Source organism: Bombina bombina, chromosome 4 (assembly GCF_027579735.1).
Source record: "Bombina bombina isolate aBomBom1 chromosome 4, aBomBom1.pri, whole genome shotgun sequence".
Taxonomy (NCBI): Eukaryota; Metazoa; Chordata; class Amphibia; order Anura; family Bombinatoridae; genus Bombina; species Bombina bombina.
In genome coordinates this window covers 123702913-123725768 of record NC_069502.1, presented here as the reverse complement: position 1 = coordinate 123725768, position 22856 = coordinate 123702913, and the positions used below count along the sequence as shown (strand labels likewise).

General features: G+C 39.0%; 1 protein-coding gene across 1 annotated transcript in view; it reads right to left on the bottom strand.

Annotated features, from left to right (window-relative positions):
* The window catches only part of ITSN2 (intersectin 2), a 337021-nt gene that overhangs the window by 18098 nt on the left and 296067 nt on the right, over positions 1-22856 (bottom strand). The window contains exons 24-27 of the mRNA XM_053709622.1: positions 21372-21539; positions 20141-20353; positions 19041-19162; positions 14039-14121 (exon numbers count right to left, since the gene is read on the bottom strand). Coding sequence (XP_053565597.1) covers positions 14039-14121; positions 19041-19162; positions 20141-20353; positions 21372-21539 — 586 coding nt within the window. The remainder of the gene's footprint in view (positions 1-14038; positions 14122-19040; positions 19163-20140; positions 20354-21371; positions 21540-22856) is intronic.

Genomic DNA, 22856 nt, shown 5'->3' with positions numbered 1-22856 from the left:
TCTGCCGATAATCTTGAGAGATGGAATCTGCCTCTGGGAGGAAACATCTTGAATTCCAATTTGTAACCCTGGGATAATATGTCCACAGTCCAGAGATCTGGGACATCTCATATCCAGGCTTGAAAGAATTAAGAAAGTCTGCCCCCCACCAGATCCGATCCTGGATCGGGGGCAAACCCTTCATGCTGATTTGGAATCAGCTGCAGGTTTCTTTGATTGTTTCCCCTTGTTCCAAGACTAATTGGGTTTCCAAGAAGACTTGGATTGTTCCTGCTTGGAAAAAGAAGGGGAAGGGTTTCCTCTGAAGTAACGAAAGGAACGAAAATTACTCTGATGTCCTTTAGGCCTATTTTTCTTATCTTGAGGTAGAAAATACCCTTTTCCACCTGTAATATCAGAGATAATTTCTGCCAAACCGGGTTCAAACAAGGTTTTGCCCTTGTAAGGAATCGCCAGCAGACCAGGATTTCAAACATAACACCCTGCGGGCTAGGACAGCAAAACTAGACATTTTAGCTCCTAGTCTAACAATCTGTAAAATGGCATATGCAATAAAGGAATTGGCCAACTTAAGAGCTTTAATCTTATCTTGAATTTCATCAAAGGAAGTCTCTACTTGAAGAGAATCAGACAAGGCGTCAAACCAATAATCAATTGTAGATCAAATCTACACCTGGCCTCCTTGCACACATGCTTTAGAGGGTTGCAACTGTACCTCACTGACGAAGCCCATAGAGGCCGAAACGTACGTCTGGGGTTTGTTTGTTTACCCTTGTTCAAAGGAGATTTGCCTGGTATTTCGGTGCTGGACTGTCATTTGGCAGGGTGAGACTGATATGTTACAGGAGATATTACCTTTGTGAAAGGCATAGTGTGCAGAAAGAGTTTGTACCCTGGGAGTAAGGAGGGACTAAGCAAGGAAATATTTCCAGCTTCAGTTCTAAGCCTAGTTGAGTGCATCTCTATGTTTCTTTCTGTGTTTATGCAAATGCTTTTAGGTCACCCTAAGAGAAAGAGGAAATTTATGCTTACCTGATAAATTTATTTCTTCTACGATATGACGAGTCCACAGATTTCATCCTTACTTGTGGGATTTATCCTCCTGCCAAGAGGAAGTGGCAAAGAGCACCACAGCAGAGCTGTATATATAGCTCCTCCCTTCCCTCCACCTGGAAAAGCCAAAGGTGCAGAGGTGACTGAAGTTTAACAAAAAATATATACCTGTCTTAAAAATGACAGGGAGGGCCGTGGACTTGTCATATCGTAGAAGAAATAAATTTATCAGGTAAGCATAAATTTCCTTTTCTTCTACAAGATATGACGAGTCCACGGATTTCATCCTTACTTGTGGGATACAATACCAAAGCTACAGGACACGGATGAAAGGGAGGGACAAGACAGGAACCTAAATGGAAGGCACCACTGCTTGAAGAACCGTTCTCCCAAAACCAGCCTCAGAAGAAGCAAAAGTATCAAATTTGGAAAATTTGGAAAAAGTGTGAAGAGACGACCAAGTTGCAGCCTTGCAAATCTGCTCAACAGAAGCATCATTTTTAAATGCCCATGAGGAAGCCACAGCCCTAGTAGAATGAGCCATAATTCTTTCAGCAGGCTGCTGTCCAGCAGTCTCATACGCCAGACGGATGATACTCTTCAGCCAAAAAGAAAGAGAGGTATCCGTAGCCCTCTGACCCCTACGCTTTCCAGAAAAAACAATGAATAATGAAGATGATTGACGGAAAACCTTAGTCGCCTGCAAGTAAAACTTCAGGGCACGGACCACGTCCAGGTTATGCAACATACGCTCCTTCTTAGAAGAAGGGTTAGGACATAATGAAGGAACAACAATTTCCTGATTAATATTCTTATTAGAAACAACCTTAGAAAGGAAACCAGGTTTGGTACGTAAAACCACCTTATCAGAATGGAAGATAAGATAAGGTGAATCACATTGTAATGCTGAAAGCTCAGAAACTCTACGAGCAGAAGAGAAAACAACCAAAAACAAAACTTTCCAAGATAACAACTTAATATCTATGAAATGCATGGGTTCAAACGGAACCCCTTGAAGAACATTAAGAACTAAATTCAAACTCCAGGGTGGAGCAATTGGTCTAAACACAGGCTTGATTCTGGTCAGAGCCTGACAAAAGGATTCAACGTCTGGAACATCCGCCAAACGTTTGTGCAATAAAATTGACAAAGCAGAAATTTGTCCCTTTAAGGAACTCGCTGATAACCCTTTCTCCAATCCTTCTTGGAGAAAAGACAGAATCCTGGGAATCCTAACTTTACTCCATGAGTAGCCCTTGGATTCACACCAAAAAAGATATTTACGCCATATCTTATGATAGATCTTTCTAGTGACAGGCTTACGTGCCTGAATCAAAGTATCGATGACCGAATCAGAGAATCCCCGCTTAGATAAAATCAAGCGTTCAATCTCCAAGCAGTCAGCTGCAGAGAAATTAGATTTGGATGTTGGAAAGGACCTTAAATGAGAAGGTCCTGTCTCACTGGAAGTCTCCACGGAGGCAGAGAGGACATGTCCACTAGATCTGCATACCAAGTCCTGCGTGGCCATGCAGGCGCGATTAGAATTACTGAAGTGCTCTCCTGTTTGATCCGAGCAATCACCCGGGAAAGGAGAGGAAACGGTGGAAACACATAAGCTAGGTTGACCAAGGCACTGCCAAGGCATCTATCAGTTCGGCCTGAGGATCCCTCGACCTGGATCCGTATCTTGGGAGCTTGGCATTCTGTCGAGACGCCATCAGATCCAATTTCGGTCTGCCCCATCAGAGAATCAGAGAGGCAAAGACCTCCGGATGGAGTTTCGACTCCCCCGGATGAAAAGCCTGTCGGCTTAAAAAGTCCACTTCCCAGTTGTCCACTCCTGGGATGTAGATTGCTGACAGATAGCAAGAGTGGGCCTCTGCCCATTGAATTATCTTGGATACTTCTGTCATCGCCAAGGAACTCCTTGTTCCTCCCTGATGATTGATGTAAGCCACAGTCGTGATGTTGTCCGACTGGAATCTGATGAATTTGGCCGAAGCCAACTGAGGCCACGTCTGAAGCGCATTGAATATTGCTCTCAATTCCAGAATATTGATTGGAAGTAGAGACTCCACCTGCGTCCATACACCCTGAGCTTTCAGGGAATTCCAGACTGCACCCCAGCCTAGTAGACTGGCGTCCGTTGTCACTATCACCCACGAGGGTCTGCGGAAACACGTCCCTTGGGACAGATGATCCGGTGACAACCACCAAAGAAGAGAGTCTCTGGTCTCCTGGTTCAGATTTATCTGAGGAGATAAATTTGCATAGTCCCCATTCCACTGTCCGAGCATGCACAGTTGCAGTGGTCTGAGATGAAATCGAGCAAACAGAATGATGTCCATTGCCGCCACCATCAATCCAATTACCTCCATGCACTGAGCCACTGATGGCCGAAGATTGGACTGAAGGGATCGGCATGTGTTTAGAATCTTTGACTTTCTGACCTCCGTCAGAAAAATCTTCATGGCTATAGAATCTATGAGAGTACCCAAGAAGGGAACCTTTGTCTGTGGAATTAGTGAACTTTTTTCTAGATTCACCTTCCATCTGTGAGTTCTCAGAAAGGACAACACTGTGTCTGTATGAGATCTTGTTAGATGATAAGTCGATGCCTGAATCAAAATATCGTGCAAATAAGGTGCCACTGCTATGCCCCGCGGCCTGAGAACCACCGGAAGGGACCCTAGAACCTTTGTGAAGATTCTGGGTGCTGTGGCCAACCCGAAGGGAAGAGCCACGAACTGAAAATGTTTGTCCAGGAAGGCAAACCTTAGGTACTGATGATGATCCTTGAGGATAGGAATATGAAGGTATGCATCCTTCAAGTCCACGGTAGTCATATATTGACCCTCCTGGATCATTGGTAAAATTGTTTGAATAGTCTCCATCTTGAAAGATGGGACTCTGAGAAATTTGTTTAGACTCTTGAGATCTAAAATGGGTCTGAACGTTCCTTCTTTTTGGGAATTACTCCCATAGTAGAGAGGTCTTTTACACAACGTAAGAACGCCTCTCTTTTTAACTGGTCTACAGACAATCGTGAAAGAAGAAATCTCCCGCTTGGGAGAACATTTTTGAATTCCAGTTGATACCCGTGGGTCACGATTTCCAGTGCCCAGGGGTCCTGAACATCTCTTGCCCAAGCCTGGGCAAAGAGAGAGAGTCTGCCCCCTACTAGATCCGGTCCCGGGTCGGGGGCCGCCCCTTCATGCTGTCTTTGTAGTAACAGCGGGCTTCTTGGGTTGTTTACCCTTGTTCCAAGCCTGGTTGGGTCTCCAGACAGACTTGGCCTGAGCAAAATACCCTTCCTGCTTGGCGGAGGAAAAGGAAGAAGAGGGTACTCCTTTAAAGTTCCGAAAGGAACGAAAATTATTCTGTTTACCCCTCAATTTAACAGTCTTATCCTGAGGTAGGAGATGACCCTTACCTCCAGTGATGTCAGAAATAATTTCCTTCAATTCAGGCCCGAATAGGGTCTTACCCTTGAAAGGAAGAGCCAAAAGCTTTGACTTAGATGACACATCAGCAGACCAAGATTTTAACCATAATGCTCTACGCGCTAAAATGGCAAATCCAGCATTCTTAGCCGCCTACTTAGCAATTTGAAAGGCGGCATGTGTGATAAAAGAATTAGCCAGCTTGAGAGCCTTAATTCTATCTAAAATATCCTCTAAAGGAGTCTCAGTCTTAAGAGACTTTTCTAAGGCATCAAACCAGAAAGCCGCTGCAGTGGTAACTGGAACGATGCAAGCTGTCGGTTGTAAAAGGAAGCCCTGATGAATAAATAACTTCTTTAGAAGACCCTCCAATTTCTTATCCATAGGGTCTTTGAAAGCACAGCTGTCTTCAATAGGAATAGTTGTACGCTTAGCCAGGGTAGATATAGCTCCCTCAACCTTAGGGACTGTCTGCCAAGAGTCCCGAACGGTGTCCAATATGGGATACATTTTCTTAAAATTAGGAGGAGGAGAGAACGGTATACCCGGTCTGTCCCACTCCTTCTTAATAATCTTCGAGATCCTCTTAGGAACCGGAAAAATATCAGTGTAAGCGGGAACTTCTAGATATTTGTCCATTTTAGACAATTTCTCTGGTGGCACCATAATAGGGTCACAGTCATCCAGAGTCGCTAAGACCTCCCAAAGTAATAGGCGGAGGTGTTCCAGCTTAAATTTAAAAGACATAGTGTCCGAATCTGTCTGAGGTTAACACACTTCCCGATTCCGAAAATTCTCCCTCAGACAAAAGTTCCCTGACCCCCAACTCAGATCCCTGTGAGGGTACATCGGAAAAAGCCAACAAAGCATCAGAGGACTCAGTGTTCACATTGATTCCTGTCCTACTGCGTTTACCCTGTAAAACGGTAACTTAGATAATACCTCTGTAAGGGTGGTTGACATAACTGCAGCCATATCCTGCAGAGTAAAAGAATTAGACGCAGTTGAGGAACTCAGCGTCGCTTAGGTGGGCGTTAAAGGTTGCGACACTTGGGGAGAATTAGGCGGCATATCCTGATTCTCTTCAGACTGAGAATCATCCTTAGGCACACTTTCTTTACATAAAATATGCTTTTTACATTGTAAGGCCCTTTCAGTACAAGAGGTACACAAAGTAAGACGGGGTTCCACAATGGCATCTAAACACATAGAACAAGGAGTTACCTCAAGTTCAGACATGTTAAACAGACTAGCAATAGCCACAATAGTCGCTCTTAACCTTATTTATTGATTCAATAGAATTTTCAACAAAAAAAAGTACTACGCCTTTAAATAATAAAAAAGCAACAATTTTTCTGTATTGCACAAAAAATTATTTTTCAGCACTTAAAACTATAATAAACAGTTCAAATTAGCAAAGAAATATTGCACAATTTGGAGAAAATGCTAAATCACATTTTAAAGCGTCTTTATTTGTAAATTAAGGTTTAAAAAACAATATCAACCCCTGCACCTCTGTGGCTCCTACCTGCCCCCGGGGTACTCAAAACTGTGTCAATAACGATCCGGTGACTGAAACTCAAACTTGGGCCCCACCGGAGCTAGAGCCTTGCTGCCTTCTAATGAAGAGAAAACTGCGCGCCTGAGCGTGCAAATTAGGCCCCGCCCACCATGGGTGTCGCATTAACTGTCTCCATAACCGCATGGGAAGGGGTTTTAGTAAAGCCATGTGGTCCCCTAATGTCTACCCAAACATTTCACTAGGCCAGAAATAAAAATAAAAAGTCTCTCAGCTGCCTCTCCCAGTGTCAAGCCCATATTGACTCACATAACATATAGCAATCAATATACAAAACTGTAATTTCAGTACCACCATAAATCATATAGGTCTACTGCTTACCCCTTCTCCGGTAGGGAATAATGTCAGCCAGTTCTGATATAACAAGTCTCCTCAGAAATAAAAGCCTGAACATACCTCAATGCTGCTTGTAGCATGACGCCGTTCTCCACGCTGAAGATTTTTCTTATACTACCTTCAGAAGCTCTGTGGGAACCAGAATGGATCTTAGATAACGTCTGCTAAGATCATCAACAGAAAAATGTCTCCATTCCTCCTGGGAATCCTGACTGACGATTTCTCCTTGAGGAAAATAGTACGCACCGGTACCATTTTAAAATAAAAAATTTCTTGATTGAAGAATCTAAAACTAACACCTCACTTTACCTCTTCCTATTACTAACACAGGCAAAGAGAATGACTGGAGGTGGAGGGAAGGGAGGAGCTATATATACAGCTCTGCTGTGGTGCTCTTTGCCACTTCCTGTTGGCAGGAGGATAAATCCCACAAGGATGAAATCCGTGGACTCGTCATATCTTGTAGAAGAAAAGGGGTAACCAGACGTGGCCTCCTTGCACACATGCTTTAGAAGGTTGCAACTGCACCTCACTGACGAGGCCCATAGAGGCCGAAACGTACGTCTGGGGTTTGTTTGTTTTCCCTTGTTCAAAGGAGATTTGCCTGGTATTTCGGTGCTGGACTGTCATTTGGCAGGGTCAGACTGATATGCTACAGGAGATATTACCTTTGTGAAAGGCATAGTGTGCAGAAAGAGTTTGTACCCTGGGAGTAAGGAGAGACTAAGCAAGGAAATATTTCCAGCTTCAGTTCTAAGCCTAGTTGAGTGCATCTCTATGTTTCTTTCTGTGTTTATGCAAATGCTTGTAGGTCACCCTAAGAGAAAAAGGGGTAACCAGACATGGCCTCCTTGCACACATGCTTTAGAGGGTTGCAACTGCACCTCACTGACGAGGCCCATAGAGGCCGAAACGTACGTCTGGGGTTTGTTTGTTTTCCCTTGTTCAAAGGAGATTTGCCTGGTATTTCGGTGCTGGACTGTCATTTGGCAGGGTCAGACTGATATGCTACAGGAGATATTACCTTTGTGAAAGGCATAGTGTGCAGAAAGAGTTTGTACCCTGGGAGTAAGGAGGGACTAAGCAAGGAAATATTTCCAGCTTCAGTTCTAAGCCTAGTTGAGTGCATCTCTATATTTCTTTCTGTGTTGACACCTAAACTTCACTTCCTCCATGCACCGAAGGCAAAGAGAATGACTGGGGGTTGTAGCTGTTTAACTAAGTATTTAACTAAGGGATACGAAAAGTCATAAAAGACTTACATCCACTACTCCTAGAGGATCCCACACTCAAAAAAATCTTTCCAAAACCCCCAATCCTGGCATACAGACAACCACCTAACCTAAAGCAGAAACTGGTACATAGGAAGCTACCCCTTGAGAAAAAGAACACTCAAAATGGAACCAAGTGCTGCTATAAAGCTCTCTGCAAACTGTGTCAACACGTTTGTGAAAGCAGCACAGCAAATCACAATAATAAATCCTATAACATTAAAGGGGCATATTCATGTATATCTGCAAATGTGGTATACATGATACATTGCACTGCATGTGAAGTGGGATGCTATATTGGAGAAACAAGCCAAAAACTGCACCTTCGGATGAACTTACACAGACACTCAATCAAAAACCACTGTGAAACAAAATACTGCAAACCCCTGTTGGTCACCATTTCACCCAACCTGACCACTCCATCCAAAACCTCAAAATCAAAATTCTCAGAGACAACTTCAAAAACACCATGAAAAGAAAAACCTTTGAAATGAAAATGATAATGCACTTCAACTTGTTTAATTCTGGACTAAATGTGGACTCTGGATTCTTAACACATTATCAGAATTTTTTGTAATGTACTTTCATTTAGTCAATTACATTGTATATTCCACATTCTTTATACATAGGTACACAGGTAAGCCTATGTCCACACTTTGTCTTTTTTTAACTTTTGTATTCCCCCTGTATATACAATTTCACATCTTTATAGATATTGATTCAATGTTGATATATAACTTTATGTCAGTATATGCTCTATGTATAGCTATATATTTCCCCTGTCTGTTCTCCTACACTGGACACTGTCTGCCTGTTACCTAAGCCCCCCTCATGATTTTTACGACACCTCCTCCTCTCCCTGCACTTTCTGTCTTAGCTATTCTGTGTTTTAAGATATAATCTGTAAATTCCATCGAATTGGTCAGTATTGCTTCTGACTTGATAAAGGAACTCTTCCCGAAAGCTTGTAAACTTATAAATGTATTATAATCTTTTAAGAAATTAGGCTCATAAGACCAAAATATTGTTCAAAAAGTAGAATTTTATTCAATTGTGGACGGGAAATTCTCCCAGTTGAGTGAACACCACTACCCTGAAGGTAAGATACAGCACACTGTATCACATTCGTAGTGAAATTTTAACAAAGAAACTTTAATTTCTCTATATACACACTAGAGTTAGTATTGAAAACCTGACCGGTCAGGGATACACTAGGATGCTAAAACATGAAAACAGCCTGAATATTTTAATGATGAGTACCTATAGAGAGCCTTTACACCCTGCTGCACACAGAACCCCTACATGAGAGGTATATCCTGGGCAGGTATAGATATATGGGATCTAAGAGGTCAATAGAGGTACTGCAAGCAGAAGCAGGTCACAGCTTTAATCAACAGTCACAAAACAATATACAAAAGATGGTACTCGTGTATTTTCAAAGGGAAGCCTTAAACTTAGACTCACTACACCCAACTGCTCACAGTACTCCAAACAAGGAGAGTATAATAGCAGTACATAAAGTAAATACGGTCACCGGGATCTAAGTGGTCTGTAAGTTAGGCTCCCTAGATGTACACAGTAAATATATGTAATAGCTTTTGTATGCAATCACATATCATTTGTACTTAATAACTGACAATATGTGCCAATTTAACATTCTTTTCTTAAGCCATACATGCAGAGCCTGCGACAGGAAAGATTAGCAGTAGAAGAATGAGCGTTGAGCACATATAATAGCGTTTCCTCAATGTCTCTGAGATCCTGAAAAGCTAACATGTAAAGCTGCATGCAGGAAGAGTATTAGCAAGCGTGGTTGTGAAAAAGCAAGTAAAAATGTTATCATCACAAAGCCAGCATAGCATTTAAGCAGCAGTGTTCATATCCTCAGCGCTATTGAATCATTAGAGATGTGCCCAAACTCAGCGTTTCTTGTGAGTATACTTTTGAAAACACATATCAATATAGTCTCTCACAGTCACAGGTAACGTAAGGCAATGACATCAAAGATGGTTTGTGACCATATTACAGTCCGTATTAGCGAACTATGGTAAAACATATACGACCTTGTTTTTTCGTTCAGTCATATTACTGTGGCAAGATGCGTCCTCTTAACTTGCTAAAGCTCCAAGTTAGATTTGCTGTGCTTTTGGTCTCGCCGTAAGTATCGCCATACAAGCGGTCGAAAGGCTGTGTTGGTAGCGTGCACCACGTAGGCCGGTCGGCTGAGCCAATGCCGACGCGCGTTTCACCCGCAGGGCTGATAGACAGACCGGGCTTCGTCAGGACGGTATGTGGCAGGGATCAATCAATCCCTTTTTATAGTTGTTTATGATAGCGCCCCTGCTGGAAGGTGAAAGTTTACTACATGTCTATAGATTAATATGGATTAAAATGAAACAAATCATGTTGCAAATAAGTTGCATTCTATATACAATAACTAACCCTAGGAAATGATTTCCTTAATTTATTTGCTTGTGTGGATATACAGTAAATTCTCATTCATTTAACGTTTTTATAAAAGTTTGGATAGGGGAATACTGAAGTTATGTAGGTACAGTGGGCTTATTAGAATTTTGCTGTCTTAAAGAAAGCAGGCCATGTCTAATTTGTCATTTAGACCTTCCGGTAGTTGAGTCCCCAGGATAAAAATCCACCTGCATTCTTTTTGCAGGAGGATTTTATCGTTATCGCCTCCTCTACCATTAATGATTCCTCTATCTATACCAATGAATGTAAGAGAATCAGGATTGCAGTCATGAACCAGTTCGTAATGTTTGACAACATTACTCTTCTGGTTTTTGTTTTTTACATCATCCCGATGTTCTGTGATCCGGTCTTTTATAGCTCTCCTCGTTTTTCCCACGTAAAAACGTGGGCAACTGCAGGAAAGGATTGATCCCTGCCACATACCGTCCTAACGAAGCCCGGTCTGTCTATCAGCCCTGCGGGTGAAACGCGCGTCGGCATTGGCTCAGCCGACCGGCCTACGTGGTGCACGCTACCAACACAGCCTTTTGACCGCTTGTATGGCGATACTTACGGCGAGACCAGAAGCACAGCAAATTTAACTTGGAGCTTTAGCAAGTTAAGAGGACGCATCTTGCCACAGTAATATGACTGAACGAAAAAACAAGGTTGTATATGTTTTACCATAGTTCGCTAACACGGACTGTAATATGCTCACAAACCATCTTTGATGTCATTGCCTTACGTTACCTGTGACTGTGAGAGACTATATTGATATGTGTTTTCAAAAGTATACTCACAAGAAACGCTGAGTTCGGGCACATCTCTAATGATTCAATAGCGCTGAGGATATGAACACTGCTGCTTAAATGCTATGCTATCTTTGTGATGATAACATTTTTACTTGCTTTTTCACAACCACTCTTGCTAATGCTCTTCCTGCATGCAGCTTTACATGTTAGCTTTTCAGGATCTCAGAGACATTGAGGAAACGCTATTATATGTGCTCAACGCTTATTCTTCTACTGCTAATCTTTCCTGTCGCAGGCTCTGCATGTATGGCTTAACAAAATAATGTTAAATTGGCACATATTGTCAGTTATTAAGTACAAATGATATGTGATTGCATACAAAAGCTATTACATATATTTACTGTGTACATCTAGGGAGCCTAACTTACAGACCACTTAGATCCCGGTGACCGTATTTACTTTATGTACTGCCCAGTATTATACTCTCCTTGTTTGGAGTACTGTGAGCAGTTGGGTGTAGTGAGTCTAAGTTTAAGGCTTCCCTTTGAAAATACACGAGTACCATCTTTTGTATATTGTTTTGTGACTGTTGATTAAAGCTGTGACCTGCTTCTGCTTGCAGTACCTCTATTGACCTCTTAGATCCCATATATCTATACCTGCCCAGGATATACCTCTCATGTAGGGGTTCTGTGTGCAGCAGGGTGTAGAGGCTCTCTATAGGTACTCATCATTAAAATATTCAGACTGTTTTCATTTTTTAGCATCCTAGTGTATCCCTGACCGGTCAGGTTTTCAATACTAACTCTAGTGTGTATATAGAGAAATTAAAGTTTCTTTGTTAAAATTTCACTACGAATGTGATACAGTGTGCTGTATTTTACCTTCAGGGTAGTGGTGTTCACTCAACTGGGAGAATTTCCTGTCCACAATTGAATAAAATTCTACTTTTTGAACAATATTTTGGTCTTATGAGCCTAATTTCTTAAAAGAGTGCTGAAATCCCTGTCTTTTACAACCAGGATTACATTCCTGTCCATCTCTTTCTTCCTAAACCAAATAATATTTTTTATAAGGGTCTGCACCACATTGATTTTTACCCTGACAATAAGAGTTGCGTTATTGTCGGTTAGTAAGTTTATACGTAAGCTCAATAAACAGTAGTTGCGTCCCCTCTGTTAGTGTTTTTATACTTATATATATATATATATATATATATATATATATAGTAAAGAATGGGGATGCACTCACCAGGATTTCCAAAGTTACCTTTTAATGTAACGTTTCGGGGTTTTACCCCCTTCGTCAGACAATACACCCCGAAACGTTACATTTAAAGGTAACTTTGGAAATCCTGGTGAGTGCATCCCCATTCTTTACTACTATCAATACCGTAGAAGCACCCTGGGTGGGTGAAATGTTAACCGTGAGTGCTGGCCTGCCTACTGTCTATATATATATATATATATATATATATATATACACACACATATACACACACACACATACACATACACAAAAACACACATATTTTACAAATTGCGAGTTTATACCTATATTCATATTATGAATATTTTTTTTTTTATAATGTTAGATAATTAAATAATATCTTTGGGTTTTAACCAATCAGTGTGTGAAAAATGCCCTTGTGACCATGATTTGACAATCTGATTGGCTATTGTTATAAATACTTAAGATGTATGTATGCCTGTTTGGTTTTATGTCTTATAAAAGTACAGGCTAGTGTTTTGTGCTTTAAAACCCTACATTTTCAGTTTCTGCATTGATTTTCTGATAATATTAACATACATAACTGATACATCAGCCTTAAAGGGCCATAATACCCAAATGTTTAAACACTTGAAAGTGATACAGTATAGCTGTAAAGAGCTGACTAGAAAATATCACCTAAACATCTCTATGTAAAAAAGAAAGATATTTTACCTCAAAAGTTTCTCAGTAGCCACATCCCATTGTAAAGGACTTCTATGTAGCATATCAGTATGTCTGTCCCAGGACAGCCAAAGGGATGAGCCTCGTGCACTCTCATGTTATTTCCCTATTCAGTGTAAGGAAGTTTAAATGAAATCTCATGAGAGTTAAGTCAAATCTCATGAGATCACAGTAAGAGAGTTCATGACCTCAGCACTGCTGATGCTGATTGGCTGCTGTTCATTTCTTCATTTTTTTTTTTACCTGCAGCTGGGCAGCAGCTGAGTATAACTTTTTACACTGAACTTACTCTGCTGAGCTGAGGAGATTGTGAGTTAAAATATCTTCTTTTTTTTACATAGAGATACTCAGGTGATATTTTCCTGTCAGCTTTTTACAGTTATACTGCATCAATTTTAAGTGATTTTGGCATATGAGGATTATGTCCCTTTAAGATTGAATACTTAGACTGTTTGAACTTGACTTGTAATTTTATGTATTGGTGCAAATTAACATCAATGATCTAGGTGGACAGGTAACCCAAAGATCTGAAATGGACATGAATATAGAGGCTCATCATAAAAATATACAGCTGTGCTTAACTCTTGCTCTGATCCTGACCATCACAATGTTGCCATTGTGTGATGTCATGGGTGGGAAGATCTTAGAACAGGTAAGATCTCAGCCCATGACACTGAAGTTGTAATATAGGGTTATAGTGACCACCATAAAGTAACAAAATATGCAAAAAGATAAACCTTACACAAAAAAACAAACGAAAAATGTAAAGGAAACACATCGGCCAAATATGAAAATCAATATAAATTAGAATTAATAATTTTACCTGTTGTGTTTTTTATTTTTTATTATTTATTAAGACATACATTACATACAATACATACAGATATACAAATATGTACATTCAATAGTCTTTTGTATCCATAAGCTTATAGTCAGAACATTTAATAAGTACTCCATATATTTTACATTCTTCTTACTTCCAAATTATAAACATTTTATCATAAATATCGTTTTGTTTTTTTAACCATTCAAAAAAATCCAAACCCCACCCGAGTATCAGTTCCCTGTCAATGAAGCACACAGGCATATGACATTAACCCCCTAGAACACAAGGTAGTAGAATAAATTGCACTTTACAAAATACATTTTATTTTTATTTTTTCACCAAATGAAGTTTAGTACCTTGATAGGCCTTTTCTCGTTTCTTCTTCTCTGTGTCAATAAAGTGCTCAGATGCAGATTTTATCTTCTGGACCCAAGCTGTTCTGTAAAGATATGTAAATGATGCACTCTGTTACTGGCTATTTCAACTTGCACGGTTTCCACAAAATGTTTCAGAAGCAAGCTGTTCCCTAAGTTGTAAAGGCAGATATTCTGCACATATGCAAAATAATCCCCCTCCTCGGCTCAGTAATTTAACACTACTGGAATCACTTTCAAAGGTAAATTACTTATATATACATGGTCACATGCTAAATCACTGCTAATACACTCTTAAAGGTACAATAAACATTTTACAAAGCTTAAATAAATGTATATTTTTTTTTTTTTTTTTTTTTTTACAAATAATTTTTTATTGAGGATTTTTTATAATGACATCATAAAAATATGACATACACATTTTATAGAACATAACAATAATTGTCTCAACAACAATATGACAAAAAGAAAGGAAACGTGATATACGTCAAAATATATTTGGAAACCTCTTTTTATGTTTTTTATATCATAATGGTAGTAGCTATTATTCCAGGCCATTATGATAAGAGACGCTCTAAGAGAGCACTGTAGCTACTTAGCAGACCCAAATTATTAGGAACTTCTGGAGAACTTAAATAACTACTCGTTATTAAAGGGTCTTGATACCAAGAGCACAATATAAAGCAAGGGGGGAGTTGGGGAAGTATCAGCGGGTAAGCACCGCTATATAGATAATTTTTCTATGTAGCAATATTATTATATTTGAGCTATATGATGAAAATAATAAGAAATTATATGATGAGAATAATAAGAATAGAAATATGGTTAACTATAATGGGGGGGGGGAAGACCATAGGAATATTAATTGACTAGGTCGATTAGTTATCATAATATAATGCATGGCGCGCAGCACCAAGCTATACAAAAGTTAAGTGTAATTTGTAATAAGTATCAAGAAAGAGCAGGTATAGCTCTGGTCTAGTTAGGATGAGATCTAAGATTCCCTATCGGAGCATTTACGCAGTATCTCCCCTCAGGGACTTTGTCACCACTGGACAGAGACGGTTAAGGGATGGTGGATATGACCCGCTCACAGATGTAGAGCGGGAAAGGGTGAGGGGAGATACAGTCGGTGGAGAAATGTTATGGGAACTGGTGGCCCTGCAGATCAGAAACCTGGAGGTATAGTAAATAAAAAGTAAAAATATATCAACAGGAACAGGTATCAATGCAACTGAATACAGTAGTACATACTGTATATACAACCAGGATAGTGAATGTTAGCTTGTATGTTCTAATTCTTATAATGTCTATGAAGATACAACAGTCAGGGCATCTGGTTATGGATAACTATCAGTCCAATCCCCTACAATAGACCATATCTGATATATTACTATCATGTATATAGATATTTAGGGGGGACAAAGATAGCAGATAACATATAGAATAATAATAACACATCATTTAGACAACAAAAACAACTATCTGTGCAACCAAATATATTAGTATAACAATCTATAAAGCCTAGTGTGTACTGTCAGTTAAAGAGACATTTTACAAGTGGCTAGTTAGTCAATTAACACATAAAATAATTACTGCATTGTAGTAGCTCCACAACAGGATAGTGACTCCACTGAGAGTAAAGAACATAGGAGATAGTAGTTTTAGCCCTATGTTTCATATGGACAAGAACATCTTATATGCTTTTTAAAGCAAATATGTAGGATTTAGCATGTAACCAGTAGCTGTAGGAACAATAATGGTAAGAGCAGTAAAAGAGCAGGTCTTAGTGGACACTAGCCCTCAGGATAAGTGCTAAGTTAGCAATGTAGACTGTAACCGTTTTCTAACTATTGTTTGTTAGGCAACTATATGGCAGAACCTACAAACTGTAGCAGTGCAGTCCTATATGAGTAGTGATTGAAATAGTGAGAGTCCTAGCAATGTGCCTGTATAATGTAGTAAAAGTCCTAAAGGTGTGTCTGTATTACAAGCAGTTGTAGCACATCTGTAGCATATAGCTTAGAGTATCAAAAGGCCTACGGGCTCTAGCATGAGGGTATTTCTATAGGGGATTTATATTATATGCTTCAAGATACATTATAACTGAGAAGACAAAGAAATAAGAACACACATTCAAGAATGCATCACAACCATAATAACAACAAAATATGTAAAGTGTAGAAGGTATGCAACGTTCCAATAGTGATTAGGTGTTTTATACATCAACTGAGGTATAAATATATCATTATCTTATAAACTAAAAGGTTATTTAAGACAAACCTAAAAACATAGGCAGTTAAACTAACATAATTAAGGGAGTCTATCAGGAGATGAAGTTAAATCAAAAAGGGCAAAATATATGTAAGTCAGATAATACCTGTCGGATTCTAGCACCTGCCATATTTAGCAATTCGTGAGCTATTGATGTCACTGTAATAACAGTAAGATAACTTGGCTACCCACTACAGGAGATATGATCCATAATTACAGAGGCGCACAACTTCTGAATCAAACATTATAGCAAATGTCACACATTGTTAACGTTTATAGGTATAGTCCAACTGAGAAGGGGAACTTTGGTAATGAGAGTTTGTAACTCAGGAGGGTTTGTAAATGTGACAGTAATGCGCTTGTATAAGTTAAGTGGCCCTAGTCCAGTGTTGAAGAGTCACTGCCCGGGAGTATCAGTAAGGCTGCAGATCTGTCTCCAATCAGCATACTTATATATTCCAGTAACAAACTTAATAGCCAACATCAGTATCTGCCTACCCATGGATAAATATCCCCTATTATATATATAGGAAGCAGATGCTGTAGTTTCCATCTCATGGGGACACATTTGCATAGCCAAAATTCAAATGAGATAAGATACCCACAGCATTTATAAGCTTCAGGCTAATACGCCCAAGTAGAATTTGATCCCGGTAAAAGAAAGCGTCACTTAAAGGCTAAGTGAAGAGAGCATAGTGTGTGAAAAACAAACAGCATTATACATACATTCTGTAGGGGAGTAAAACTAGATCTCTGCTAATAATGTGGATATAGGACGGTATGAGCTTACAAATACTGATTATGAGCATTTTGATAATACAACTACAGTGGACAAATATACAGGAGAATAATTACTAGTCCAGATATGCAGTATTAGAGGTCAGTAGTCTTTAATAGTGTGGGAGATCTTATCAGTTATCAGGCTTTGTCCTCTTTAGGAATCCAAGTGGCTGTCTCTGATGGAGATATGACAAATTTGTTGCAGGACTATGTAAAACTTCAGGCCCATGCAGAGAGAGTTATATCTGTGACCCAACCGAGCATCTCATGTTAATGGCTAACCGATAGCTAAGAATAGAGTTGCAGTCACATATTGATAGGGGAGACAAATATATCCGGCATTACTGCCATCATAAGTAGTTCTCAGTGATAGTAAATGTCTGCATCTCACATACCTGAACCTTGTCTCCTATACTAATCAGAATGTTATAGATTGTAGCACACGAAGGAGTCTTATTGCATATATCATCAGATGCAATTTGGGCGACTATCTATAGCCCTGAGGTCTGTCCTTTAGCCGATACCCACAACAGGCGTTGCCCCCATCTCTGACAGCTGCACCTGAACGAAGAACCCATATAGCCAACCGCACAGTCCCCACAAACCTCCTTTATGATACAAACTTGGGAAGCCGTGGTCACCTTCTAACAGGTAGGATGCAGTGCTCAGATCAGCTACAATATTGAGACCGTGTGATTTTACTCCTCCTGGGACCTCCGCGTGCACATTCAATTCCTCCAGATCCGGTGCGTTATAACAAAGAGCTGACATTCTCATGCCATCTTGCGATCTCTCTCCACTTGATCTGAAGCAAGGTTTGCTCACTGCTGCCCAGGTATCAACTGCTTCTAGGGATGTAGTGTCATCCAGTATATGCAGGGGATTCAAGCGCGTTGCAGTAGTGACTCCTGATTTGCCGCCGCCATCTTGCGCACCATGTAGGGTGTGAATCTGTACGAGGAGATGTGCAAATGACAGGCTAATCTCAGAGAAGTGCTCCTCCAGAATCCCACAAACGGTAGCCTCAAATTTGTTCAATGCAGCCTCCGGATCCATTTGGTATATATTAAGAGGAGAGTACTTCGTAGATATTAGGAGAGATCTTACCCATACAATCCAGGCGGTCACTGAAGGCCTCAGAATGCAATGTCTCTGAGATAGCTCAAAGTCAACAGATCCGTAGTCTGCTCACCAAAGGGCTGGTATGTAGTTATCTTTACTTCCAGAGTATTTTAAAAGTTTATGCTGTTACAAAAGTTGAATATTTGCCCCTTTTTTAACACGTTATATCAGAGGAGCTCCAGACACACATGTCTGTTCTCTTTGCTATCAGGCTCCGCCCCAAATAAATGTATATTTACTGTTGCTATAGAGAACAGATTGTTTGGTTTGGTTCTCACCTACGGCACACTTTCCTCTAGCACTTTCTGACAGGTATCTATTTAGTCAATATGTGCATGTCTGGTAATTTATTATGAAATAACAGAAATACTCTAATTCACTTTATACTTCAAGTCATTGTGTGTAACCAAATGTTGAGAATAAAATGGGGAGGACCTGGCTGATCTGTAATATTGATCTAAGGATATGTAAAATGCTGATGAATCATTACATTATACCAATAATAGTGTGTGCCCCAGGTCATTTGTCCTACTCTGATCAAAATCTAATAGAACCCTACGGTTTTAGCCAGATACACTAAACAATCCAACTTTTTGAGTAGAAATCGTAGAAAAAGGTAGGGAACCGCCCATGAGGAATTCAGTCTCATGCAAACTAGCACACTTCATCAGAGGAGCTCTAGTGTAAGAATGCAATAGATGAATATACCATTAGCGTTTCCTGCAAACCCCTTTAAGACATGCTGTGTGTGCAGACTGTGCAGGAGATGATTGTCAGTATTATACGCAAGACCAAGCCTGGGACTTACCTCTCATTGATATTGTCTGTTCTCAGGGTGTAGACTCTGTCAATGTGGGAGATGTGAAATACGGGCTCATCACTAGATGGGTCACTTGGTAACTTCACAAGAACTTCATTTAGGAAAAGGGGCTGAGGAAAATAGAGACGGTGAAAATAGGTATTGCAGCTAAAGCACTGGTAACAGAACCTAATAAGGAATTTAAATACTAGCACCAAACACCCAAAATGTGTTAAAAGTCTTGCAAAGATGATTCACTAGATTATCTAACTGTTGGGGAATGTATGTACGTATATAAAAAAGGGGCATTAAAGGGACAGTCTACTTGAAAATTAATATTGTTTTAAAAAGATAGATTATCCCTTTATTACCCATTCCCTAGTTTTGCATAACAAACACGGTTATATTAATATACTTTTTACCTCTGTGATTAACTGTATCTAAGGCTTGTTAGGGAAGTCTGAAGACAAGTTTGAAAACCAGTGACCTAGTGTCATTTCAAAACAGAAATAAAGATGATGTTGGGGCAAAAGTATGAAAAGATTCTTACACTCATCTGTCTGATATCTTATTGTTCAATGAAATAAAACCAAGTCACAGTCAATTTGCGCCCAATTCTGCAGTGTAATTTCACAGCATTCAGCGTTTATTGAAGTTGATGCATGCAAATTTGTTTCTCTGCATGTTATACCTATGTTAAATAGATGTACTTTTTATGAAGCCACTGCTTGAAATTGTCTAAGATTTAATACTGAAATTATGAAGCCTATTCTTGAATATGTCTTAGATTTAAGACTTTGTAAAACATGATAAAAATAATTTGAAATGAACACTATAAGAAGATGCATGACTAATAACTAAGGTAATAAGTCGCTCAGTGATTGGTAAGAACAAGAACCACACCTCAATTGGTGATCAGGAATAACCCTTTGAATGTATAAAACAAAGATGTTACCCTAAAGAAAGTAATATATGGAACAAAAATAAAGGAGAACTAAAAAAATGATTATATTTTGTACCCATTAGTGTCTGAGTCATAACCAACAGCTAGACTTTACCATAGATATAGCAGAACACTCTACACACCATAAAGACCCGAGAGAACTTACTGTTTTGTATATCTTGTACTGGGCAGTGGATTTGGGGCTGAATAGCTTGTCTGATCCCGAGGAGACAAACTGTTTGACCATGTAAGTAAGTAGCAGGAAGTCATTGAATAAAAATCCGTACAGCTCCTTGTTGCTTTTCGTCTTATACATTTTGCCGCTGTGCAATAGCTTCCGTGGGCCCAGACAGTTTGTAAGGGAGTTAAAAACTATCTGCTGCAAAAGGAACAGTGAACAGACTGTGAGACACCAAACGTGCAATGATTACTAATTCACATTTACTAACTTACTGACAACTTAAAGGGGCGTTATATATTGATTGTTCTGTGTATACATGGACCGTTATAGTAAAAGTACAATTTATGTACTGTATGTATAACTACATTGTGGCACTTTGAGTGAAAAAGTTTATACGCCCAGCACATGTGCAAACCGCTGCACACGTGCACAGAGGTGAGATCTCACATTATAATGAATAAAACCTTTTTTTCTTCAAATTATGGGTCACATGACTAAATCTAGATATCGTATGATTGATGTAAAATGCCAATTTCTTCCTAGATAGTTGTTTAAAGGGACTGAAAAGTGCATCAAGAAAATGCTCTTATGTGTTATAATTGCACTATTGCTTGCATCATATTTAAACCCTGCAATTGGGTTAAGCACATAGTTAAAGTTAGCGCCAAATGAGCAAAGCACTACTGAGACCTAGCTGAACACATCTTGTGAGCCAAGGCAAGAGGCATATGAGCCACCAATCACCAGCTAGCTGCCAGTAGTATACTGCGGTTCCTGACCCTATATAGTTAAGCTTTTCAAGAAAAGATACCAAGAGAATAAAGTAAATTTGATAACAGAAGTAAATTAAAAAGTCTGTCAAAATGAAATGCTCTATCTGAATCGTGAAAGTTTAATTTGGACTTTTATGTTCCTTCAAGAGTTAAAAATATGACAAATATTACAAACAATATAGTAATATTGAGATTGTTTATAATGATAGCATTAGATTAAGACGTTTTCCCTACTCTGGACATTAAAAATCAATAACTCACGAATGTACAGCAAATGTGCTGGCGCTTTACAAATAAAAGATAATAAAAATGATAACAACAACACAGAGGCTAATGATATTTTATGATTGCGTTTCATAACTCTCTATATTGAGTAAATAGAAATTCCAGTCTCAGGCAGCATACAACCTTATAGGTGATATAAAGTAGACCAGCTTGCTTACCTCAATTAAGCCTTCACATTGCACGTGTGTTTGTAGCCACTCGAGCCTGTCTGAGTTCTCTTTTTCTCGTACACCTTCATTTACCTGAGAGCAAAGCTCCTCTGCTCGCTCAAGAGCAAACTTCAGATTACTGTGATCAGGGTGGGATTCTGAAGTATTCTCCATGATCTGTTATAAAAAAAACATTATTAAAATAAACAAATACACTCTACTGGTGAAGTTGGTTAAAAGTTTAAATTGCAATTTGCAGATGATGGAGCAAGTACAGCATCTTAACCTTAGTTCTTTGATGGAAAATATACTAATGTTAGGTACCTGCCTAAACTTCATCTGAAGCATATTTGTATCTTTAAAGGGACAGTCTAGGCTAAAATAAACTTTCATGATTCAGATAGAGCATGTAATTTTAAACAATTTTCCAATTTACTTTAATCACCAATTTTGCTTTGTATTCTTAGTTGAAAGCTTAACCTAGGAGGTTCATATGCTAATTTCTTAAACCTTGAAGCCCATCTCATTCAGTTTGCATTTTAACAGTTTTTCACCACTAGAGGGTGTTAGTTCACATATTTCATATAGATAACACTGTGCTCGTGCACGTGAAGTAAACTGGGAGCAGGCACTGATTGGCTACACTGCAAGTCTGTCAAAAGAACTGAAAAAAGGGGCAGTTTGCAGAGGCTTAGATACAAGATAATTACAGAGGTTAAAAGTATATTATTATAACTGTGTTGGTTATGCAAAACTGGGAAATGGGTAATAAAAGGATTATCTATCTTTTAAAAAAATAAAAATTCTGGTGTAGACTGTCCCTTTAACAGTTATTATTGAGTGAGAAGCAGTGTTAAATAGTATTGAATATACATTATACATTATATATATATATATATACACACACACACACACATACATACATACATTGCACAAATGGATCTGCACTCTCTGGATTTGTATAAACATAGAGATTTATTAGGTGACGTTTCAGGAAACAACACTTCCCCTTATAGATTTCCATTTAAAAGCAGGTGTGTGCATAAGCAAATGTACATTGGCTCTCAAAACAATAAAAGGTAAAGATGTTAAAATTAATTATTCAGATAAATCAAAGAAAGTTAAAAAAAATCAAATTTACTTCTTTTATCATCTTTTGCTCTCTCGGAATCCTTTATTAGAGGGATATTGAACAGTAAATACATGCTAGACATAATGATATCTTCACAGCAAAGATTAGCCTTAGAATAATATGTAGATTTTATTTTACAATTATACTAGCTGTTTAAATGTTGAAAAGCAGATATGTTTCAATAAAATACTTTAGTTTCTATAAAGTAAGGGGGCCACCATGTTTAAACCAGTTTTGTAATTATCTCTGTTAGTGCAAACAAGGCTGTTTCGAAACCCTTTTAGATAATCCACACTGCTATGTTTGGGCAGTCTCTTTCCCATTTTATATTTGTCCCTAATTGTCCTCAGGAGGAAAGATAG